Source organism: Haliotis cracherodii, unplaced genomic scaffold, assembly GCF_022045235.1.
Source record: "Haliotis cracherodii isolate W230 unplaced genomic scaffold, xgHalCrac1.p SCAF_9, whole genome shotgun sequence".
NCBI classification, from domain to species: domain Eukaryota; kingdom Metazoa; phylum Mollusca; class Gastropoda; order Lepetellida; family Haliotidae; genus Haliotis; species Haliotis cracherodii.
Genome location: NW_027266343.1, coordinates 29,444,965 through 29,463,618, shown reverse-complemented (window position 1 = coordinate 29,463,618; position 18,654 = coordinate 29,444,965). Strand labels below are relative to the sequence as shown.

At 38.9% G+C, this 18,654-nt stretch overlaps 1 protein-coding gene across 1 annotated transcript in view; it reads right to left on the bottom strand.

The window, feature by feature from the left end:
- Nucleotides 1-1,506: 1,506 nt before the first annotated feature.
- The window catches only part of LOC139452142 (uncharacterized), a 50,170-nt gene continuing 33,022 nt past the window's right edge, over nucleotides 1,507-18,654 (bottom strand). Inside the window, exons 13-25 of the mRNA XM_071233480.1 lie at nucleotides 18,013-18,173; nucleotides 17,349-17,495; nucleotides 15,944-16,077; nucleotides 15,307-15,445; nucleotides 13,441-13,562; nucleotides 13,092-13,248; nucleotides 12,325-12,450; nucleotides 11,855-12,015; nucleotides 11,237-11,345; nucleotides 10,183-10,317; nucleotides 6,657-6,793; nucleotides 5,878-6,051; nucleotides 1,507-4,971 (exon numbers count right to left, since the gene is read on the bottom strand). Coding sequence (XP_071089581.1) covers nucleotides 4,872-4,971; nucleotides 5,878-6,051; nucleotides 6,657-6,793; nucleotides 10,183-10,317; nucleotides 11,237-11,345; nucleotides 11,855-12,015; nucleotides 12,325-12,450; nucleotides 13,092-13,248; nucleotides 13,441-13,562; nucleotides 15,307-15,445; nucleotides 15,944-16,077; nucleotides 17,349-17,495; nucleotides 18,013-18,173 — 1,802 coding nt within the window. The 3' untranslated portion in view covers nucleotides 1,507-4,871. The remainder of the gene's footprint in view (nucleotides 4,972-5,877; nucleotides 6,052-6,656; nucleotides 6,794-10,182; nucleotides 10,318-11,236; nucleotides 11,346-11,854; nucleotides 12,016-12,324; nucleotides 12,451-13,091; nucleotides 13,249-13,440; nucleotides 13,563-15,306; nucleotides 15,446-15,943; nucleotides 16,078-17,348; nucleotides 17,496-18,012; nucleotides 18,174-18,654) is intronic.

Here is an 18,654-nt window from a genome sequence, read left to right as displayed (position 1 = left end):
CTGTAGAAATGTCCCCCTAAGATGCTATTCTATAAAATGAAGGTCCGGCGGAAACAGTAGGATGACGTCACTAGAGGTTTGTAAACGTCCAGTAATCTTAAGGGCAACGTTAACTCCATTTCACCCAACCTCACTCGTCAGTATATGTTATATTTTTCACACCTCACCTCGTCAGAATACGTCAATACATTTATCTCAATTCACCTCAGTATTATCTTGATATATTTATGTACACAATTCATTTATAACAGAAATATGGCACACAATTAGTCCATGAAGCCATACTGGTTTACTTATCATAAACAAGAATATGATTTTTGTGTTAAGGTATACACTTTAACACCGGCGTGCATACTGTGTACATCCGAGTAGGAAATATGTGGCCCTGTTCCGTTTCATTCGTTAAACTGAAAAAAAGAAACCACAACATCATAGTATACTGAATAAACGTTGACCGGGTGTGTGTACCCTGTTTGAAATGAAAGCGGACTGGGCTCATCTCCAGATTTCACACATGTAAACAATGTTTCGGGTCCTTTTTTGTAAATTTGCACGAGACCAGGAACATGAGAGAGAGAGAGAGAGTGTGTGTGTGTGTGTGTGTGTGTGTGTGTGAACAACATGTTATACTCGGTAAGTCTAGGTTTCTCTGTAACATTTCAAACGTTTTTTCTTCATGATCATTCTTAAAATGGCAACGGTTAATATATTATTAACATAAGTTACTCGTAAAGTCTTGCGGCATTCACACTTCGTTACCTCCGTTTTGATAATCCCAAATTCGTTGCAGTGCGTTGGTTATTCTCCAAATACTACCCCACCCTGATTCTGATGTGTGTGTGGTATGGGGATAGTGGTAATGGGAACATGCAACAGTTTCTATTTGTACAGAAAACCGCTTTTGATGTTGTAGTTCCCCCTTCAGTCATAAACGTATAGTGACGAACACGCCCTTGTGTGAACACTCAATTTGTGAATGGCACGAGGACACCGATAGTTTATGTAAACATTCAATAAGGGGATTACACTAATTCACCTGATTTTAGTATAAAATTGTATTAATTAATTTCTAAACGTAACATTTTTTAGTCGCAACAGCTATTTCCAACAGCACTTTGTTTCCACGTCTATTTCCAACAGAAAGGTTTTTAAGCCTTATATCGGGTTTTGAAACGGGCCTTTCAAAACCTAGGGTTTGATATGATAAACGGAATAGTTTTCTTGATTCTGCAAGGAACCTACTTTATTATACACTCAATCGGCGATAAGTTTAAAAGATAAACAACTATTGTATCTTGAACTGTGCTTACTTTGAATGTTTAATGGTTGTCTTTTTGGTTGATAGGATATTTGCTGACCGTTATTATACGAGTTGAACGCACACATACAGAACAACATGATGCCTGATGAATTACCAGCTGTAACACACACCTGGACAACTGGCGAAATATGGCAATCCCAAACAAAATGATAAAACGGACACAATGTATCCGATAAAGTAAGAAAATATTTTATTTTTCAAAAATAGGAAACGTATTTGCACTTCAGCACATCATATGTACAACAAAAGATCACACATTCGACTCTTTGCAAATAAATATTTACATCAAATTGTCATTTAAATCTAAGCAGAATAAAATATGGTAAAATATTAAAATATTGTATACAATTTTGTTTTTAAAACATGGAAATAGCACTTTGACTAAACTGTGTAGGTACAGTTGATTTCATGAATTTGACTTTCTTGCCAATTGAGACATCTTATTATTAACAATCATATTAGTGCTAATTTTGCAGCACTTTTACAGCGAAGTATAACCAAAGGACTCAATGTACACGTGCACCGCACGTGCTGATACACAAGTAGAATTCTTTAAGGACGCCTTCTCCAAACACATTTTTATTTCCTTGTCATCAGAGGGTTATTAAATAAATAGTAACTAAAGTATCTTGACTTTTCTAGAGTGCTTCTTAACATTCACGAGTCTCTTACAATTTCAAGTAGTATTCTTGTTATGTATATTCGAGAAATTAATTGCAAATATTAGAAAAGACACGTAATGGAAACTGATCGAAGATATATTGTGAAAAAAAAGATAGCATACAAGATTACATATTTTTCTCTCGTGCAAGAGACAGTATGAAGACTAGGCAGACAGGATCAACGGTATGATTTTAACATTTTTATTCTTTCACCTCGAATAAAATTCCTGTCCAATATGAGACAGCAGCTTCTAACACAGAGTGACTCTTAAAGATATTCTAGTTTAAGTAGCTCAACAACTGTGGACCAGCAGACTTGAAGGTTTCAGACAGGGCAAACGGCATCAATAATACCATCACAAAGTTGGTTCTCTGTCCATACGTGATCTCTCTATAAATGTCGTCAACAAACACTCCATACTAACACATTATTCCTGAGGTCTGGTTACCACGGTCGTGGCTTCAGGAATGAACAAAGGGAATGTTTTCCATAAGGATGTATGTGTAAGGTCATTATTTGGGCAGGCATAAGGGAAAAGAACATATTAAATGTAACATTATCCTCATGAGGATTTATAACTAGGCGAATCTGATATATATTGTTTTAATCCTTGATGGGGGGTCAGTTTTGCATAAACAGGCTTAGAAATGTTTGCTCGAAGCCAAGCATGCATATTATGCATAATCTTATTGCAAGCCAATACTTTATACACTAAACCACACGTTTATGTGTCTTCTTTTGATTTCATTCTCTGCATATATCGATGGTTAAAATCTCCTATTTGACATACAATACAGAAATGAACCGAATACCAATCTCCGATGCCTTTTGTTCATAGTCGAATCATTCAAGTCATGTTTTAGCATCTGAAGATTGGAATGTAAAATGGGAATAATTCAATAATTATACTTGTTTTCATACTGATCTTTCAAACCTGACTTTAAAAAAGGTAATTAAGAATGACATAATTTTGAAAAAGAATTGTAGAATATTATTTCATCACACAGCACAATTTTAGAAGCAAACACAATCATCAATTAATTTGACGTTGCTACAGGATTTTTGCTTTCCCAAATTCGAAAAAACTACCTTTATGTAAATTACAATGACAATTTGTATTGTACACTTCAGTGTGAAAGACTGAATTTTCTGAAGTTGAGAAAAGTGATATTTTCATTGCAATGAACGTAACGCTTGACATTTTCAAATGCAGTGAACATAACACTTTGACGGAATTATTGTCATACAAGAGTTACCTGCCCGCAAATTGTCTCCCTTTATCGTCAGTGTTTAGCCTGTACACAAACGTTGACTTTTACTTCTACATTGACAAGGCAAAATAATTACAGATGGTCATTTATGGAGTTTTATCGTTTGTTGCCGTTTTCTTGAAAATGTTTCGTTATAAACTGTAAATTTCTCTTTTAACTCGTCAATCGACGTTCGTTTCGCCAAAGACGTGTATATTATATAGTATATACGTCTTTGGTTTCGCAAAGCGGCGCTTTTGTTCCTTGACAAGCGTGTATTCTCTCGCTTCCAACAGCGGTTTCGTAGATTTCAAGAATATTGTTTGTTTAAGTTGATTTTGTATGTAATCTTATCTAAATATATGATATGAACTTTCGTGACCTGAAGTATATTTTGTTACTTTTGTTTATATATTTTAAAATTTTGCAAAACACGGAACTACCTTTTAAGTCGCGAATACAAGGGGTGGTGAAACGTCACCGTGTGTTAGGTAGGGAGAATTTATGTTTCAAGGTTTTACTGTATTAATGAAATCCGGTAGATAACTACACAATAGGATATCATAAATAGGATATTTCATATGTCTCGTGAAATATCATGTTTATCACATCAAATGACGGGGAAAGGAGGTACTTTCACGAGTACACTTGAAATAACCTCTATATATCAATGAATAAAACATGACGTATTTTGTATACGCCTGCGTACCAAACTGGCAGTCAACGCAAATTGGTAAGACAGATAAGTAATTATAAACCCCTTAATCTTGGCGTTTACTGGTTTTCAAAATCAATATATACACATATCGTGTCCAGTTAACTCTATCACAGCACTTAATGACAAAACAATGATAACGAACACTGTGAAATATATGATGTTTTGCAACAGGTGTTCACCCATTAAGTAGTTGTTTAAGCTTCATACTGTGCCGACAAGAACTGTTATATCATTGAAATTTCTCACTACAAACGTCACACCAATGCACACAGGGCACAAGGGGCACACCATGTATTTCTATTAACACATTTCGATATAGTGTGGTATTGTCACTTCGTTTTTACAACAGTAAAGTATTATCGAACCAAACAGTTGGGCAGTTGGATTAAAAAAATGTGTTTCACTCGGATGTATGTGGGGAGCCTTCCCTGGTCAATGACAATTTCAAAAACTAATTTGATATTCAAGTTTGAAGTTCTTCCTTTTGTACAAAACATTCCTGTTTTTTCAAAAGGTGAGACACTTTTTCGAGTCTTTAAATGCTCCGACACGAACAATTTTGAGATTTGCGAGTGTTCGAATTTTCACAGGTTCTTACCAAGAAGCAGCACAATGATATTTCTACAAATCAAATATAACGGTATCCGAGGTTTCCTGTTAGAGACAACGGGGATGTTGTCTAAACTTGTGTCGTTTATAATGAATACTACCCTATAATGTGGATGCAGGAAATAACTACAGTTATCAGAAAAGGAAAAAGTTTACATATGTACGATTATATATCATGAATGTATGCATATATGTTAATCTCATCATGTGCTTCGGTCAACGGCTTGCAATGCCCTCTGTTGATACAAGTTGGCAGCTGATAACTTACAACTATTTACAAATGTGTGTGGTGAGGAGAGTTAGGTACACCCTAACGCCGTCTCACATCCACGGAGACAGGGTCCGATCTGTGGGCACTGGGGCATGAGGACAGTCCGTTGTCTGTGATGTATTTCGTCATGTCCAGATATCTGAAATTAACACACATATGTTTGAGTTTGAAATGAAATAATTGTCGATGGCCTGCTGAACTTCAAACTTTAAAATCATGTCTACATTGAATCATCATGCCAGCTGAGATTATCCATAACATGCAAACAGCTATATCAGATGTGAGGTGAGGTGAGGTGAGGTAAGGTGTAATGGGGTTTAACGTCGCGTCCAGGATTATTGCACTTATATAGCACGTGTGTGTGTGTGTGTGTGCGTGCGTGCGTGCGTGCTTACAAATGCAGATTTTATGGTGCTAGCCCACTGGGATACCATGCCTCACGGTTAATGTATTTAATGATTTTAACTAGGCACATATAGACTGTTCTTCTGCATAATCTGATTGTTATAATGTAGAGTGTATTTTGATTGTTAAAATGTAGACGTGGCTGGTTATTCTGTATATTTTGATTGTTAGTAAGTAGACTGTATTTTGATTGTTAAAATGCAGACGTGGGTGGTTGTTTTGTATATTTTGATTGTTATCATGTAAACGTGATGGTTATTCTGTAAATTTTGATTGTTAGTATGTAGACTGTATTTTAATTGTTAGTATGTGGACGTGATGGTTGTTCTGTATATTTTGATTGTTAGTATGTAGATGTGATGGTTATTCTGTATATTTTGATTGTTATTATGTAAGTATGGGGGTATCGTGTAGATAGTGATTGTCATCATGTAGATGTGATGGTTATTCTGTATATTTTGATTGTTATTATGTTAGTATGGGGGTATCGTGTAGATAGTGATTGTCATCATGTAGATGTGATGGTTATTCTGTATATTTTGATTGTTATTGTGTTAGTATGGGGGTATCGTGTAGATAGTGATTGTCATCATGCATGGTGATGAGGCAACATCCACAATGTGGGTCACAGCATACTTACTGTTTTCCAACAATCATCTGAGAAATGCCTCCAGAGAATGGTGACATGCTGTCGTCCTCGTCCTGCCCGCCGATAGTGACGGTGTATGGAGTGTTCGAGTCACCGCCACCAAATAACCAACCACCCCCATAGTTGATGGACGCTTCCTTGTCCAAGTACTTCACTGTCAGTGTGCTGCAAAATGAAGATGGATAGGGATTTCAAATAATGTTTTTTCTTAAGTCCCAACTAAATAACTTCTTATACAAATGCCCAGAGCCAGGAAGAGTGACAACAAGTACAATCTTTTTAGCGTCTTTTGGTATGACGCGATCGGGGATTGAACCCCCGCCCTTCCGCTCTCTGGGCAGACGCTCTACTAACACATGGCGGAGGCGGTCTACAATATCTTTGAATCGCCAAAAGGGTTTATGAAATGATCATGCACGATGTACTTGTGAAAGAACAAAAAATCCACACAGAAATTTGAGAAATACATTATGACATTGTCAAGTGACCCGTGAAGATCCGGGTTAGAACACGTCTTCCGCAACCAGTGTTTGCTGTAAAAGACGACTGTGCTTGTCGTGAGAGGCGACTTGGTCGTCCTCGTTGACTTGGTTGAAGCATGTCATCGTATCCTAATTGCGGGGATCGATGCTCATGATGTCAATCATTGGATTGTCTGGTCCAGACTTGATTAATTACAGACAGCCGTAATATAGCTGAACTATTGCTGAGTGCGGCGTTAACCAACAAACAAAGAAACAAACAAACAAAAATTAAGAAATGTTGCCAACCTGTCCTTGTCTGTTATTGTGATGACCACAAACATATTGTGATCATTCTTCGCATAGTCCAGTTGACCGTCGTAGGATTTCTTAGACTCTACAATGGCGATTCCATTTTCTTCCATCGAAATAATGGCATTGAACTTCTGCAAGAAAATGTACTTCCTAATTACAATGAACGTTCATGAATTCCTGATCGCAACAAAAAACAAAAACTCCAGCTTTAGTAAGGAAAGATTTGACTTCAATTGGGAACTAACCTAACGTTCTGTAAAAACAAAAGCTAGCTTCATCTAATACCAATACAGAAAGTATCTAAGGCCAGTCTACAGAAGCAAGTAAGTTAGCATAATTATATATCAAATATCAAATATATAGAACTAAAACAACCCTAGGTACGCTGAATACTCATTTACATAGATGGATATTCTTCAAAGCATATTACTATAGAATATAAAGGAATATTAATAATGAAACATGTGTCAGTAAATGTCTAGCAAACACAACTTGTTATATATACTACTCAACGTTTTCTAGGGATATGCCAATAGTATTTGGAGAGTATTACGGTGGTGAAGCGGTGCACGGAAGATCACTTTTCACACAGATGAGGACGGTAAAATATATATAATCAGGCGAAATAGCTACATTAAACGGTATCATGCCGTGCCATCTCATTGACGATGATATTATAAGAAGAAACTGCGTTTCTACAAAAAGTCAACCTTATTCGTCGTTTTGGGAAGTAACGTCAGTATCCTTGCAAAAGTTGAGTAGTATACCATAAGTACAACACAGATGCAAAGGGTTTCCATGCAAAACTATCACCAAAAGTCCTTCCTATGAACCAAATTAACACATAAAACCGTTTCATTATTTTCTGGAATGAAATCATAATCAAGGTGACACTGTGAGATAACATAGTTGTTGACTAAAGCGCCATGTAAATACTTTTCGAAAAATGTTCTTAATGTTGCGTTTCATACATTATTCAGTGTTAACTTGAACTGCATTGTAGTGAAATACTTCCGTCACTTGAATTATGAATTTCCCATTTGTCAGAATCTACGTCACACTCGATGTTGTCATACCGAATCGGTTTTGTTGATATTCTCCTATATTGTTGTTTGTGCAAAGACGCTTGTAGTTATCGAAAGAATTAACAGCACTGAAAAGATGACAGTTAATAGCGATAACAGGATTTGAAGTAATGTGATGGAGAAGAAGTACTGAAATGAACTCTCAGCATACTAGATAGGAGATTTAGTACATGTGACTTTATATTACGTTATCTGATAACATGTGACGGAGATCATGAGTACTGGTGAAAATATTTACAGAATTATCTCCCATGTTCGATCTTTATTTGAATGATCATTGCCATAGTAACCATATATTTTTTAAACGGCCAAAGAACCAAAGGGAGATAACTCGCTATTGCACAATGCAAGAATATTCACACGTGACTTTCATGCACCGGGTAACACTATACTGGCCAATGCTACCTAAAAAATCTCATTTTAAAATATTAAATTTGCAGGTTTTACGATTATCAGAAAAAATGGCAATTTCATATTAAAAAGACACCTTGAAATGATCATACACGTATCAAATCTAGAAATCAATTCTTGTTCTAAGCCACTTTACCAGTCAAAACCCAAAGGGCAGATCACATATACAAAAACTTGTTTATGTATGTCTGTGTAGGAAAGTAAAACCTGTTAATTTTTCATACCTTTGAAAACCACGCGAGACAATACTAACCCTTTTCGTTTGAACAAACGCACCCAATACGTTAAAAAGCTTGTAATTAACGTGCGTATCATAAGTTTCAAAAACACCTTTTAACTTATCGGTTGCGTTTGTTGGCTAACGTCGCATACAACTAGTTCTATACAACTGTGTCGAGTGCTACAAGTCGTGTCACCTTAGGCACGTCCTCCTCATCATAATAAGCCTGTTAAAATCAAGCAAGGCATTAGAAGAGAGAAACTACAAGCGACTGTGTCGGAGGCGGTCCACCCTCATGGATCTCATGAGTTGCATGCTAAACATAAACTTGGATTAAACATAGATTGGAGCTGCGTTTTATTACAACAAAATGAAAATAATGTCAAATCACCTTAAACAAGAAAACAAAATAAAACACTAAAATGTGTACCTTGTTGCAAAAAAAGGTAATAAAGTGACTTTCGAAAAAGTCGTTTTTCGTTTGGGGTAATCTCGTTTTGATTATATTTTTCCAAGTCATATTGAAAACAGGGGCTGTTTCCCGTCAAGGCAAACTATACATGTTATTTTTCTTATTTCAATGTTTTGCATATGAGCCACGTTAATTCCAGTGAAGATGGGGTGTCCAGGGCCCCGTTCCACAAAACGATATTAGCACGATTGCTATCCTGTACTCTAATATGGACTTTAATGATAGTCGTGGGGCAACAACAGCTTTTGGGAACTGCGCCCAGAAAGAACACACAATAATTCACCTTTCAGCGGAGTTACCCACGTCAACTCGGGAGAACAAGTCATCAATTTTATTAATCTGTATACTTATAAACACCTGTAAGGTTATATTTCCTGATATAGTATCGCTTTCTATCGTTTTGGGGTAAAATACCCGACTGGTTTGTAGTAGTGTCAATACATCACGAGGTTGCAGACACTACGTTCCTCCAATACCCGTGAATACGTACAGTTGCTTAATGGGCAGTCGCTATTTTTAACCAACGAATCAACCAACGGCCTGGTTAACGTTTCAGCGAGTGCTCTGACCAATGAGCGCTCAGTTTGTGACCTGTCTGAAGGTGCGTCATTTCACCCGGACGGTGAGGACGTGTACCAATGTTACTAGACTGTCAGGTACAGACGCCACATTTATTACTAATTGATGATACATTGCTGATAGCGCAGTGCAGCTTCCTCTCTCATCGTAAAATATTTTGTCGGAGGCAGCTGAGATTTAAAATAACGTCCCTTCAAGTGAATGGTGACGAATTGGAAAGGACAGTTATAATGCATGTAACAATATGCATTGGTCATACTTAAGTGCATTATGTATTTAGTTATGAAAATGTGCTTAACCTTGTAATTTTAAAAGGAGGAATAAAAAAATGTCGGTTGTATTTGAGGGACGATAATCCTGGTTCGTACAAATTATTCACATTTGCTGTGTCCATAGAAAAGTGATATCTGATACAAAAACATGTTTTTCAACATTGCAACATTCAGTCGTTGTTTTTATCTTTTAGAGAAAGATGCATAATCTTCATGTTTTGTTGAAGTTATTGATAGGAAAAGAGCATGTATTTAAAGAAGAATGTATAATAGATTTAACGGAGTTTTTGTCACAAATTAAGCAACTGTAATATTGATCTTTCCAGTTATCCACAGTTCGAGACTAGCCAAAGGATGATAGTAGACCAGGGTATTGATAAGGATTCTGCCGGGAATTAGATAATCTTAAAAAATATATTCCACTGAGATGTGAAGCAAAGTGCAGTTTCCTGACAAGCGATCACGTAAGCTGTATACATACATCTCCCTTCTGATACTGTAGTATTGGCCCACGACTTGCACGTGTTGCGACGATAACGACGGCTGCAGCATCCTCCGTCGTTCCATAGGCGATAGGCGAGCTGGTATTGACAAACTGCACACAGCTAAACAAGGGCTGGAAGATAATACACGACAATGAACGTCAAGGACAGTCGTGCTGTGAACATTACCATGATTCCTAAAGGGAACGAGGACCGGAACTGTAAGGAATATTTCTGCTTTGCCTTCCAGAGTTTTCTCCTCCTTTTGTCATGTGACCACAGTTCATTTTGACAGTTGGACCGCGGTTACCTAATTTTGCAAAGGTACGCTACTCTTTATTGGCCAATGTCCAATTGACATTTCTGGGAAATTAAGTTGTTATTTCATTTTTATAAATAGAACTAATCTATTTTGTTATTATGCAGATTTTATACCACGTCCCATTTGACAGCAAAACCATTTACAATGGCTTGACGTTGACGGCGGCTGGAGATAACTCGGGAATGACATTATATGTATCGACAGTAAAGACGTGGAGAGGTTAAGAGTGGAACAGCTTTTGTGGATATAATAAATAAGACATTTTATTCACATCATCTTTTATCTGACAATTGATGTCTTTTAACAACCCAATTCATTCAGTTTATGGGGACGGGTTATTTCTAATAACTTCACGGTGTTTTATCTGACATCAATAACACGTATGGGATACCTATGTCCTCGACAGACACGCTGGGGGAAGTCCAGGGTCGATTCGGTCTCCAGCAACCTGTAAGTGTTTTAAGTGGCGACAAAAGTCAGGCTCGGTGACTTTGTTGATTGCCTACCAACTTTACTACACTTGACTATTTATTTACAGGCCCATCGATATAGCTGGATGTTCAACAACAACAACAATTACTCCTTAGCATACATTGATCTGGTCCCCAACTTTCTTAAACCTTCAATGTACAGTCAGCAAGGGTAGATGATTGCATACGCAGGTCCTCCTCAAAGCGTGACACTGACTCTTGAAACACTCACTCACTCACTCATTCATTCACTACCCTTACGTTGTTACTGGAGCAGCTGCCGATGTGAACACCCTCTGCACGCTCAACATCGGACATCGTCATGGTGACGTCATTGATCTGAAGCTTTCGCACGCAGCCAATCAGCGGTCTGCACAAAGTATAGGGAATCCATCAAACTAAACATATTTACAATCTATGTCTGGGTCAATGTAGCTTTAATCAATCCTGTATTAACTATTAATTCACCAGTTAAGTACTGAATAAACCTGGTATAGGTAGTTCAAAATCAGTCGTGGTACGATGAAAAGAACAATATTCGACTAATATTTCTGCATGACACGATACTTAACATGCAACGTTTTGGTTTGGTACTAAAGTATTGATTTACGAAACAAAGAAATTGTTTTGTGAACAGTCGAAAACAGAATATGTTTTAAAGTTATGTTCATTTAAAAGATCGATGTATACTGTATGAGCAATAATCTTGAACGCGACGTTAAACCCATTTCACCTCACCTCATTTCATAAGATGAGTTACGCTCATTAAGAACCAGACCTTGTTCATATTGCAAGGTAATAATCACTAATATATAATTATTTATGTACCATCACTATATCCTATCAGCGACTTATACTTTTCTGCTAATTGGATTTTACCTGAACCTGTTCCCCATTCTCTCTCGTTGTTCTGGCAGCATCCCACCGATGAGGATACCCTTGGTCGGCGTCTGTATCCTCTCGGGGCGTGTCCGCTCTATGGAGAACAGGCCTTCTTTGCCATCAATCTCTGGATACGTCTTGCTGTCTCTGTATCCGATCTGTGGACATAAACACAGAAGGCTCATGCCTGCATGACATCGTGTCTAGTCGATGACATTACACCGAATTATACACTGATAAGCAAATAGTGACAGATATATTACACTATTAAAATCATAATTCCGACATTACTTCAAATGCTTCTTTGGAACGAAATAAGGGTGACTTTTCTGTAGTGCGCAAAACGCAATAATATATACACTAACACCTTCTATTGTAGGTTTGACAAGAAATACAAACTAGCGGCCATCCCTAGTAAAGTATTGTGGCGGTCGATGAATTCTTGTCCACCTGTGGTATAGACCTACCTTAAGCGTGTGGAACAGCCCATCACTATATTTGTTTTTGTCTTCTGTAAGAACCACTGCTTCTGATGGAGTTGTAGTCTCTATAACCAGCGTCCCGTCCTGTAGTTGAGCTCGAAGCTGGAAGCCCTGCCATGACAATTGTGACATAAGCATTGTTGCCAACTTGGCTCTGATCAACCGCACAGTGCTTTGAACACGTCATTAATATGGAGTTGTGTTTTAATCGGAGAAAAGTTTACGTGCATACAACCCTGTTCCGAGACATATGCAAAACATTATTACAAATGGTTGCGTAAAATTTAATACAATGCAGTGATTGTACCAACGATTAAATTCATCTCTCGCCAAGGGGAGATAATTGTGTTTCAAGGTTAACGATCGCCTGAGAAATTGGAGTATCTCCGATGTTTCGTGCAGGAAACGCAAAGTGTGTGACCAGCCGATGGAATTATCGACCCTCATTAGCGTATTTTGTTTACAACAGTTTATTCCATGTCGTATTAGTATCTTTATTCAGCACATTTCATAACCATTATCGTCATGAGTGAGTTCATTTCTGGTATCCCCCCACCGTGACATTGACATAATATTGGTAAATGAGATATAATACACTACTCACTCATACCCATGTAATAACGTAGAGTTCATCGATAATGCATTAGAAAATATCTTTATGAACAAGTCAGTTACCTGAATCAATGGCAGTGCATGACAACCTGGTGAATTTAATTTTTTTTAAATAAATAAAGATCAAAGATCCAACTTACTCTCTTCACGACTGTCATAAGGAACGCGTCCTTCTGTCTCGTTCTGAACTCAAAGTAGACGGATTTGGTGGGGTACCTCAGCTGCGCTGTGTGGACCGGGTAGTGGGCGTACCCGTCACCCTCGAACACCATGGAGGGAGGCTGCAGCGACGGGGAGCTGTGGGGAGTTCACGGTTGATTGTACCAGCGTTAGTTATGCTGTACACCGTATATTTCTTACAAGATATTAATTTTCTTCATTATTACTACTGCTTATGAAAGTATTCAATAAATTATGAAACACAAATTATATTTCAACTTTGTCTGATATCCGTTATTATCGGTAGGGATCGCTACCACAGCCACTCACCAGCTAGACGTGCATGGAGCTGGCACTTTACCGTCGCTGGTCTTCTGCAGGAGGCCCACCGACCGACCGTTCACCCTCAGTCCGCCCACACAGCCTTTCCACACGTCACTGGACAGAGACATCTGCAAAGAGGGGGGATAGGGATACAGCATAGTAGGGTAGGGATATAACACAGTAGGATAGGGATACAACATAGTAGGGTAGGGATATAACACAGTAGGATAGGGATATAACACAGTAGGATAGGGATACAACACAGTAGGATAGGGATATAACACAGTAGGATAGGGATACAACACAGTAGGATAGGGATACAACACAGTAGGATAGGGATACAACATAGTAGGGTAGGGATATAACACAGTAAGATAGGGATACAACATAGTAGGGTAGGGATATAACATAGTAGGATATGGATACAACACAGTAGGATAGGGATATAACACAGTAGGATAGGGATACAACACAGTAGGGTAGGGATATAACACAGTAGGATAGGGATACAACACAGTAGGATAGGGATACAACATAGTAGGATAGGGATACAACACAGTAGGATAGGGATACAACACAGTAGGACAGGGATATAACATAGTAGGATAGGGATATAATATAGTAGGATAGGGATATAACACAGTAGGGTAGGGATACAACATAGTATGATAGGGATATAACACAGTAGGACAGGGATATAACACAGTAGGATAGGGATACAACACAGTAGGATAGGGATATAACACAGTAAGATAGGGATACAACATAGTAGGATAGGGATACAACATAGTAGGGTAGGGATATAACACAGTAAGATAGGGATACAACACAGTAGGATAGGGATATAACACAGTAGGATAGGATAGAGCATAGTAGGGTAGGGATATAACACAGTAAGATAGGGATATAACACAGTAAGATAGGGATACAACACAGTAGGATAGGGATACAACACAGTGGGATAGAACATAGTAGGATAGAGATACAACACAGTAGGATAGGGATACAACATAGTAGGATAGAGATATAACATAGTAGGATAGGGATACAACACAGTAGGATATGGATATAACACAGTAGGATAGGGATATAACACAGTAGGATAGGGATATAACACAGTAGGATAGGGATACAACATAGTAGGATAGGGATACAACACAGTAGGATAGGGATATAACATAGTAGGATAGAACATAGTAGGATAGAGATACAACATAGTAGGATAGGGATATAACACAGTAGGATAGGGATACAACACAGTAGGATAGGGATACAACACAGTAGGATAGGGATATAACACAGTAGGATAGAACATAGTAGGATAGAGATACAACACAGTAGGATAGGGATACAACATAGTAGGATAGAGATATAACATAGTAGGATAGGGATACAACACAGTAGGATATGGATATAACACAGTAGGATAGGGATATAACACAGTAGGATAGGGATACAACACAGTAGGATAGGGATACAACACAGTAGGATAGGGATACAACACAGTAGGACAGGGATACAACACAGTAGGATAGGGATACAACACAGTAAGATAGGGATATAACACAGTAAGATAGGGATACAACACAGAAGAATAGGGATACAACACAGTAGGATAGGGATACAACATAGTAGGATAGGGATACAACACAGTAGGATAGGGATACAACATAGTAGGATAGGGATACAGCATCAGAGGAGTAGGGTACAACATAGTAGGATAGGGATACAGCATCAGAAGAATAGGGATACAACAAAAGCAGAAATAGCACAGGCTATATAACAAACGCGAGAGTACACAATACCGGCACCATGCAAGTTAGTTGCGTGAATGCATTAATATAACATATTTATGAACATAGGCCTACGTACGGGCACTGTGTCAGGTGCACCTCCCACGTAGGCGGCTAGAGGCGGTGGTTGCCCGTACGACATGTCCATGCTGTCTTCCACAACGTCGGGGTCGCCACTTCCTTCAGACCGAACCATCAGTGCCACATTCTGACCATTCCTTGAGAAGCATTTAGCGGCATAAGTGACACCAGTGTGAGTATTTTAATCATTTTTACAGGTTGTTCCTATTCGACAAATCTAACCATAATACTCTTTGAACATTTCCATTGTGATAGCATTAGAAATGCAATTTTGATTAGATGTCAGAACATTTTAAAGAAAATTGACGACTGTTAACTATGTTGCACTTACAAGAATTGTTTTTCTTTATGTTGAAAGTAGTTCAATGTATTGGACCACTGACGGAATCATCTGACATACTGTGTGTGAAAACACACCAAGTATCTCTGTGGTCCTGAGCTAGTTGCTAAAGTGTTAAAAAGATAACAAAACGTCGTAAAAACACTACGTTGTCATGCTCTTACAGTACGTGTTGAGAAGAATTAGTTCCGATGAAATGTCAAAAGACGCGTGTGAGTTTATTGCTTAACGCCGCACCAGCACTCGCAGCCAGACAAGTACATGCAATAATGAGGTTGTAACACTGCGTCCCCACCTCTGTATCAGCACGTTATACCACTTGTCCTTCTCGAGGGAAATCGTGCTGTCGACGTCGCCGGTCTCATAGCCCTCCTTGTCGTAGACGGTCATCTTCAAGGAGTTGCTCGACATGCTGAGGCCGTACGACTCCTAAAATTGACAATGATTTATCTCTGAAGAAGGCCACTGAGTGAGTTATTTGGTGCATTAGTAAAGGAGAAAGACGAGTTCCAGGTCTGGGTTGGGATTGTGAAACCTAAGGGTAGAAAAACAGGATACGCAGAGAAGAAACTGGTTATTGTAAATTGTAAAAACCTATTTCAGTGGAGGTATGGGTTATCATACAGTTTGTCATAAACCCCTGGGAGGAGGCCAGCACAGACAAAGCCCAAATAAGCATCATCAGAGGTCATTATACGGTCACATGAGTTTTCTAAGGCTGCTTCCCTCTCGGTTTTCCTAACCCGATCTCTGCTACTCTCGGGTTTTTATTTCAAACCAGTCACTTCACCGTATTTCAAACCGATAACCAACAATGCCTGGTAGCATTGCTAGCTGAAGCTCTTCCATATTTCCAAGGCAAGGGACTGTAAAAGTCTAGTTTCCGCCCTTGCCAAACTAGGTTGGAATTTGTGGGCCTCATCTGGGGCTTTTACGAGTCATGCCCCTTCTATGACCCTCCTATTGACCAATCAGATTTTACCTCTCATATCACTTGCATTTGCTTCAAATAAAATGGCTGCGCCCCGTCAAGACGATCTGATCGATAATCAAGGTCCTCATAGTGATAGAAATGAGGCTTACCTCGCGAAGCGCATCAAATTACTTGTGCACCTTAATTTAAAAACATGAGATATTTTAAATATATCTGTCGACGCCCAGTTGACGGTACACATGCTCTGCAAATTCTGCAATCGGCGAAAATATGTACGGCAGTCGCTATGTTGATTATGAACCGGATGTAGATTTCGTTACGCGATTTTGATTGGACTATGCAAAGACTAGTTAGTCCAGCCAAAATATAAGTTCGATAATTCCAGCCTAATTCGGCAAGGGTGGAAACTGGATTTTTATAGTCTTTGCCTCGGGTAGACGAAGCAGTGCAGGGTTGGGTTAGTTATTAATTCATTCATTGATTGTTGTTCCAAGCCACTATAAAAAAACAAGCTATATCATGGTTGCGGTGTCCCCCATGACACAAAGTGCTATAATAAGCTATAGTCATCGGTTCGAATCCCTGATTTGCTACGACAGTTAGTTTAGTTTATCAGCATCATGCCTCTACCCCCACCAAGTGTGCTGAGTTCCCGTTCCATAACTGAAATTCAGTTCCATCGAACGTTCAACCTTTCTCAAGACCATCGAGGATAGGACAGAACTATACAAATCATTGCCATCATGAACTAGTTCCTTGTTCTCACCGAATTGTTCCCAGACAACAACAGGATTGGTCCGTCGGCAACTTCCGGTCTGATACAAACTTCGACAGATGTGCGCAGGGTCAGAGAGTCGTCAGAAGCCACAAGGGGCAGGGCGAGATAGTCCTCGTCTTGCTTGTTGATGCTCATCTGATATCGACATGAATGATGTTGATGGTGTATTGGAATAAGCAAAGCGTATTTCAGTCAAATAAATCAGTTTTTTCTGTTGCCAATTTGGTCTAAACTGCCCAAGTTAACAGTTAATGTAGCGAGCACAATTTTGAATCATAAAAAAACAATGTTTCATATACATCTCGATAAATTACAAACACACACACACCCAACACACCAGATATCAGAAAGGTTCAGAAAGACTCCAGAGTTACAGTCCCGGAAATATAGTTATCTTATTTAAAAAGAGATGTATCTACAAAATAAAGTCGATGTGGAGCCCAGAAATAAGCTCAATTACAGCCTAGGGCTGAGGCAATCCAGACTCGATTTGGATTCATTTGTTAATTGATCTCTAGGCTCTGGGAGATATGCAGGGTTATACGTGTATGGTTATTTTTGTCGGGGTCAATGGCCAGGACCCCCAGGCAATCTGATGCCATCGACCCAGAGTGGCAATGGTCACCAAACATAGCTCCTTTGTGTGACGTACCTGTATAGACGCGAGCATCATCCTCGCCTTCTCCACCTTGTTCCTGAGACTAGAGATGTTGGCTTGTATCTGGCCGACAGTCAGATCCACTCCGGCCACCATTGATGGGCTCAGCCGGGTCAAGGTCAGCATGGACCGCATGTTGGTTTGTGCTTTACCCGCTGTGTACAAGGCATCGTAATGAATACAAGGCGACTTTAAACGGAAGTCACTTTGGTGGACGAGAAATATTTGAAGAATCAATACTAAATGCAAGACAGGTATAGGTTGTTCTCGAGTTCTCACATGAGGCAAAAAGTACCAGAAAGAGTCAGGAAAGGATGTTAAATGGGACAGTCAGCAATATTCCTGGTATATCAAGGCTGGAGAAATAAGCCAGGCAAACTGGTAGCTGAAAACCCGAGCAACGACCAACCTCATCAGGGTATCTTAACACATAGCCATTTAAGTGAACGATCCAGGTCCCCGATACTGTAGTGGATAGAGCGTCTGATCAGAGAGCGGAAGGTCGGTAGTTCGTTCTCTGGCCGCGTCGGACCACAATACGTTAAAAATGGTACATGTTATTACCTGCCTGGTGCTCTGCATGAAGGGGATAAAACAAATATTGGTCGGCTCGGAGTGAGTACAATGCACCTGAAT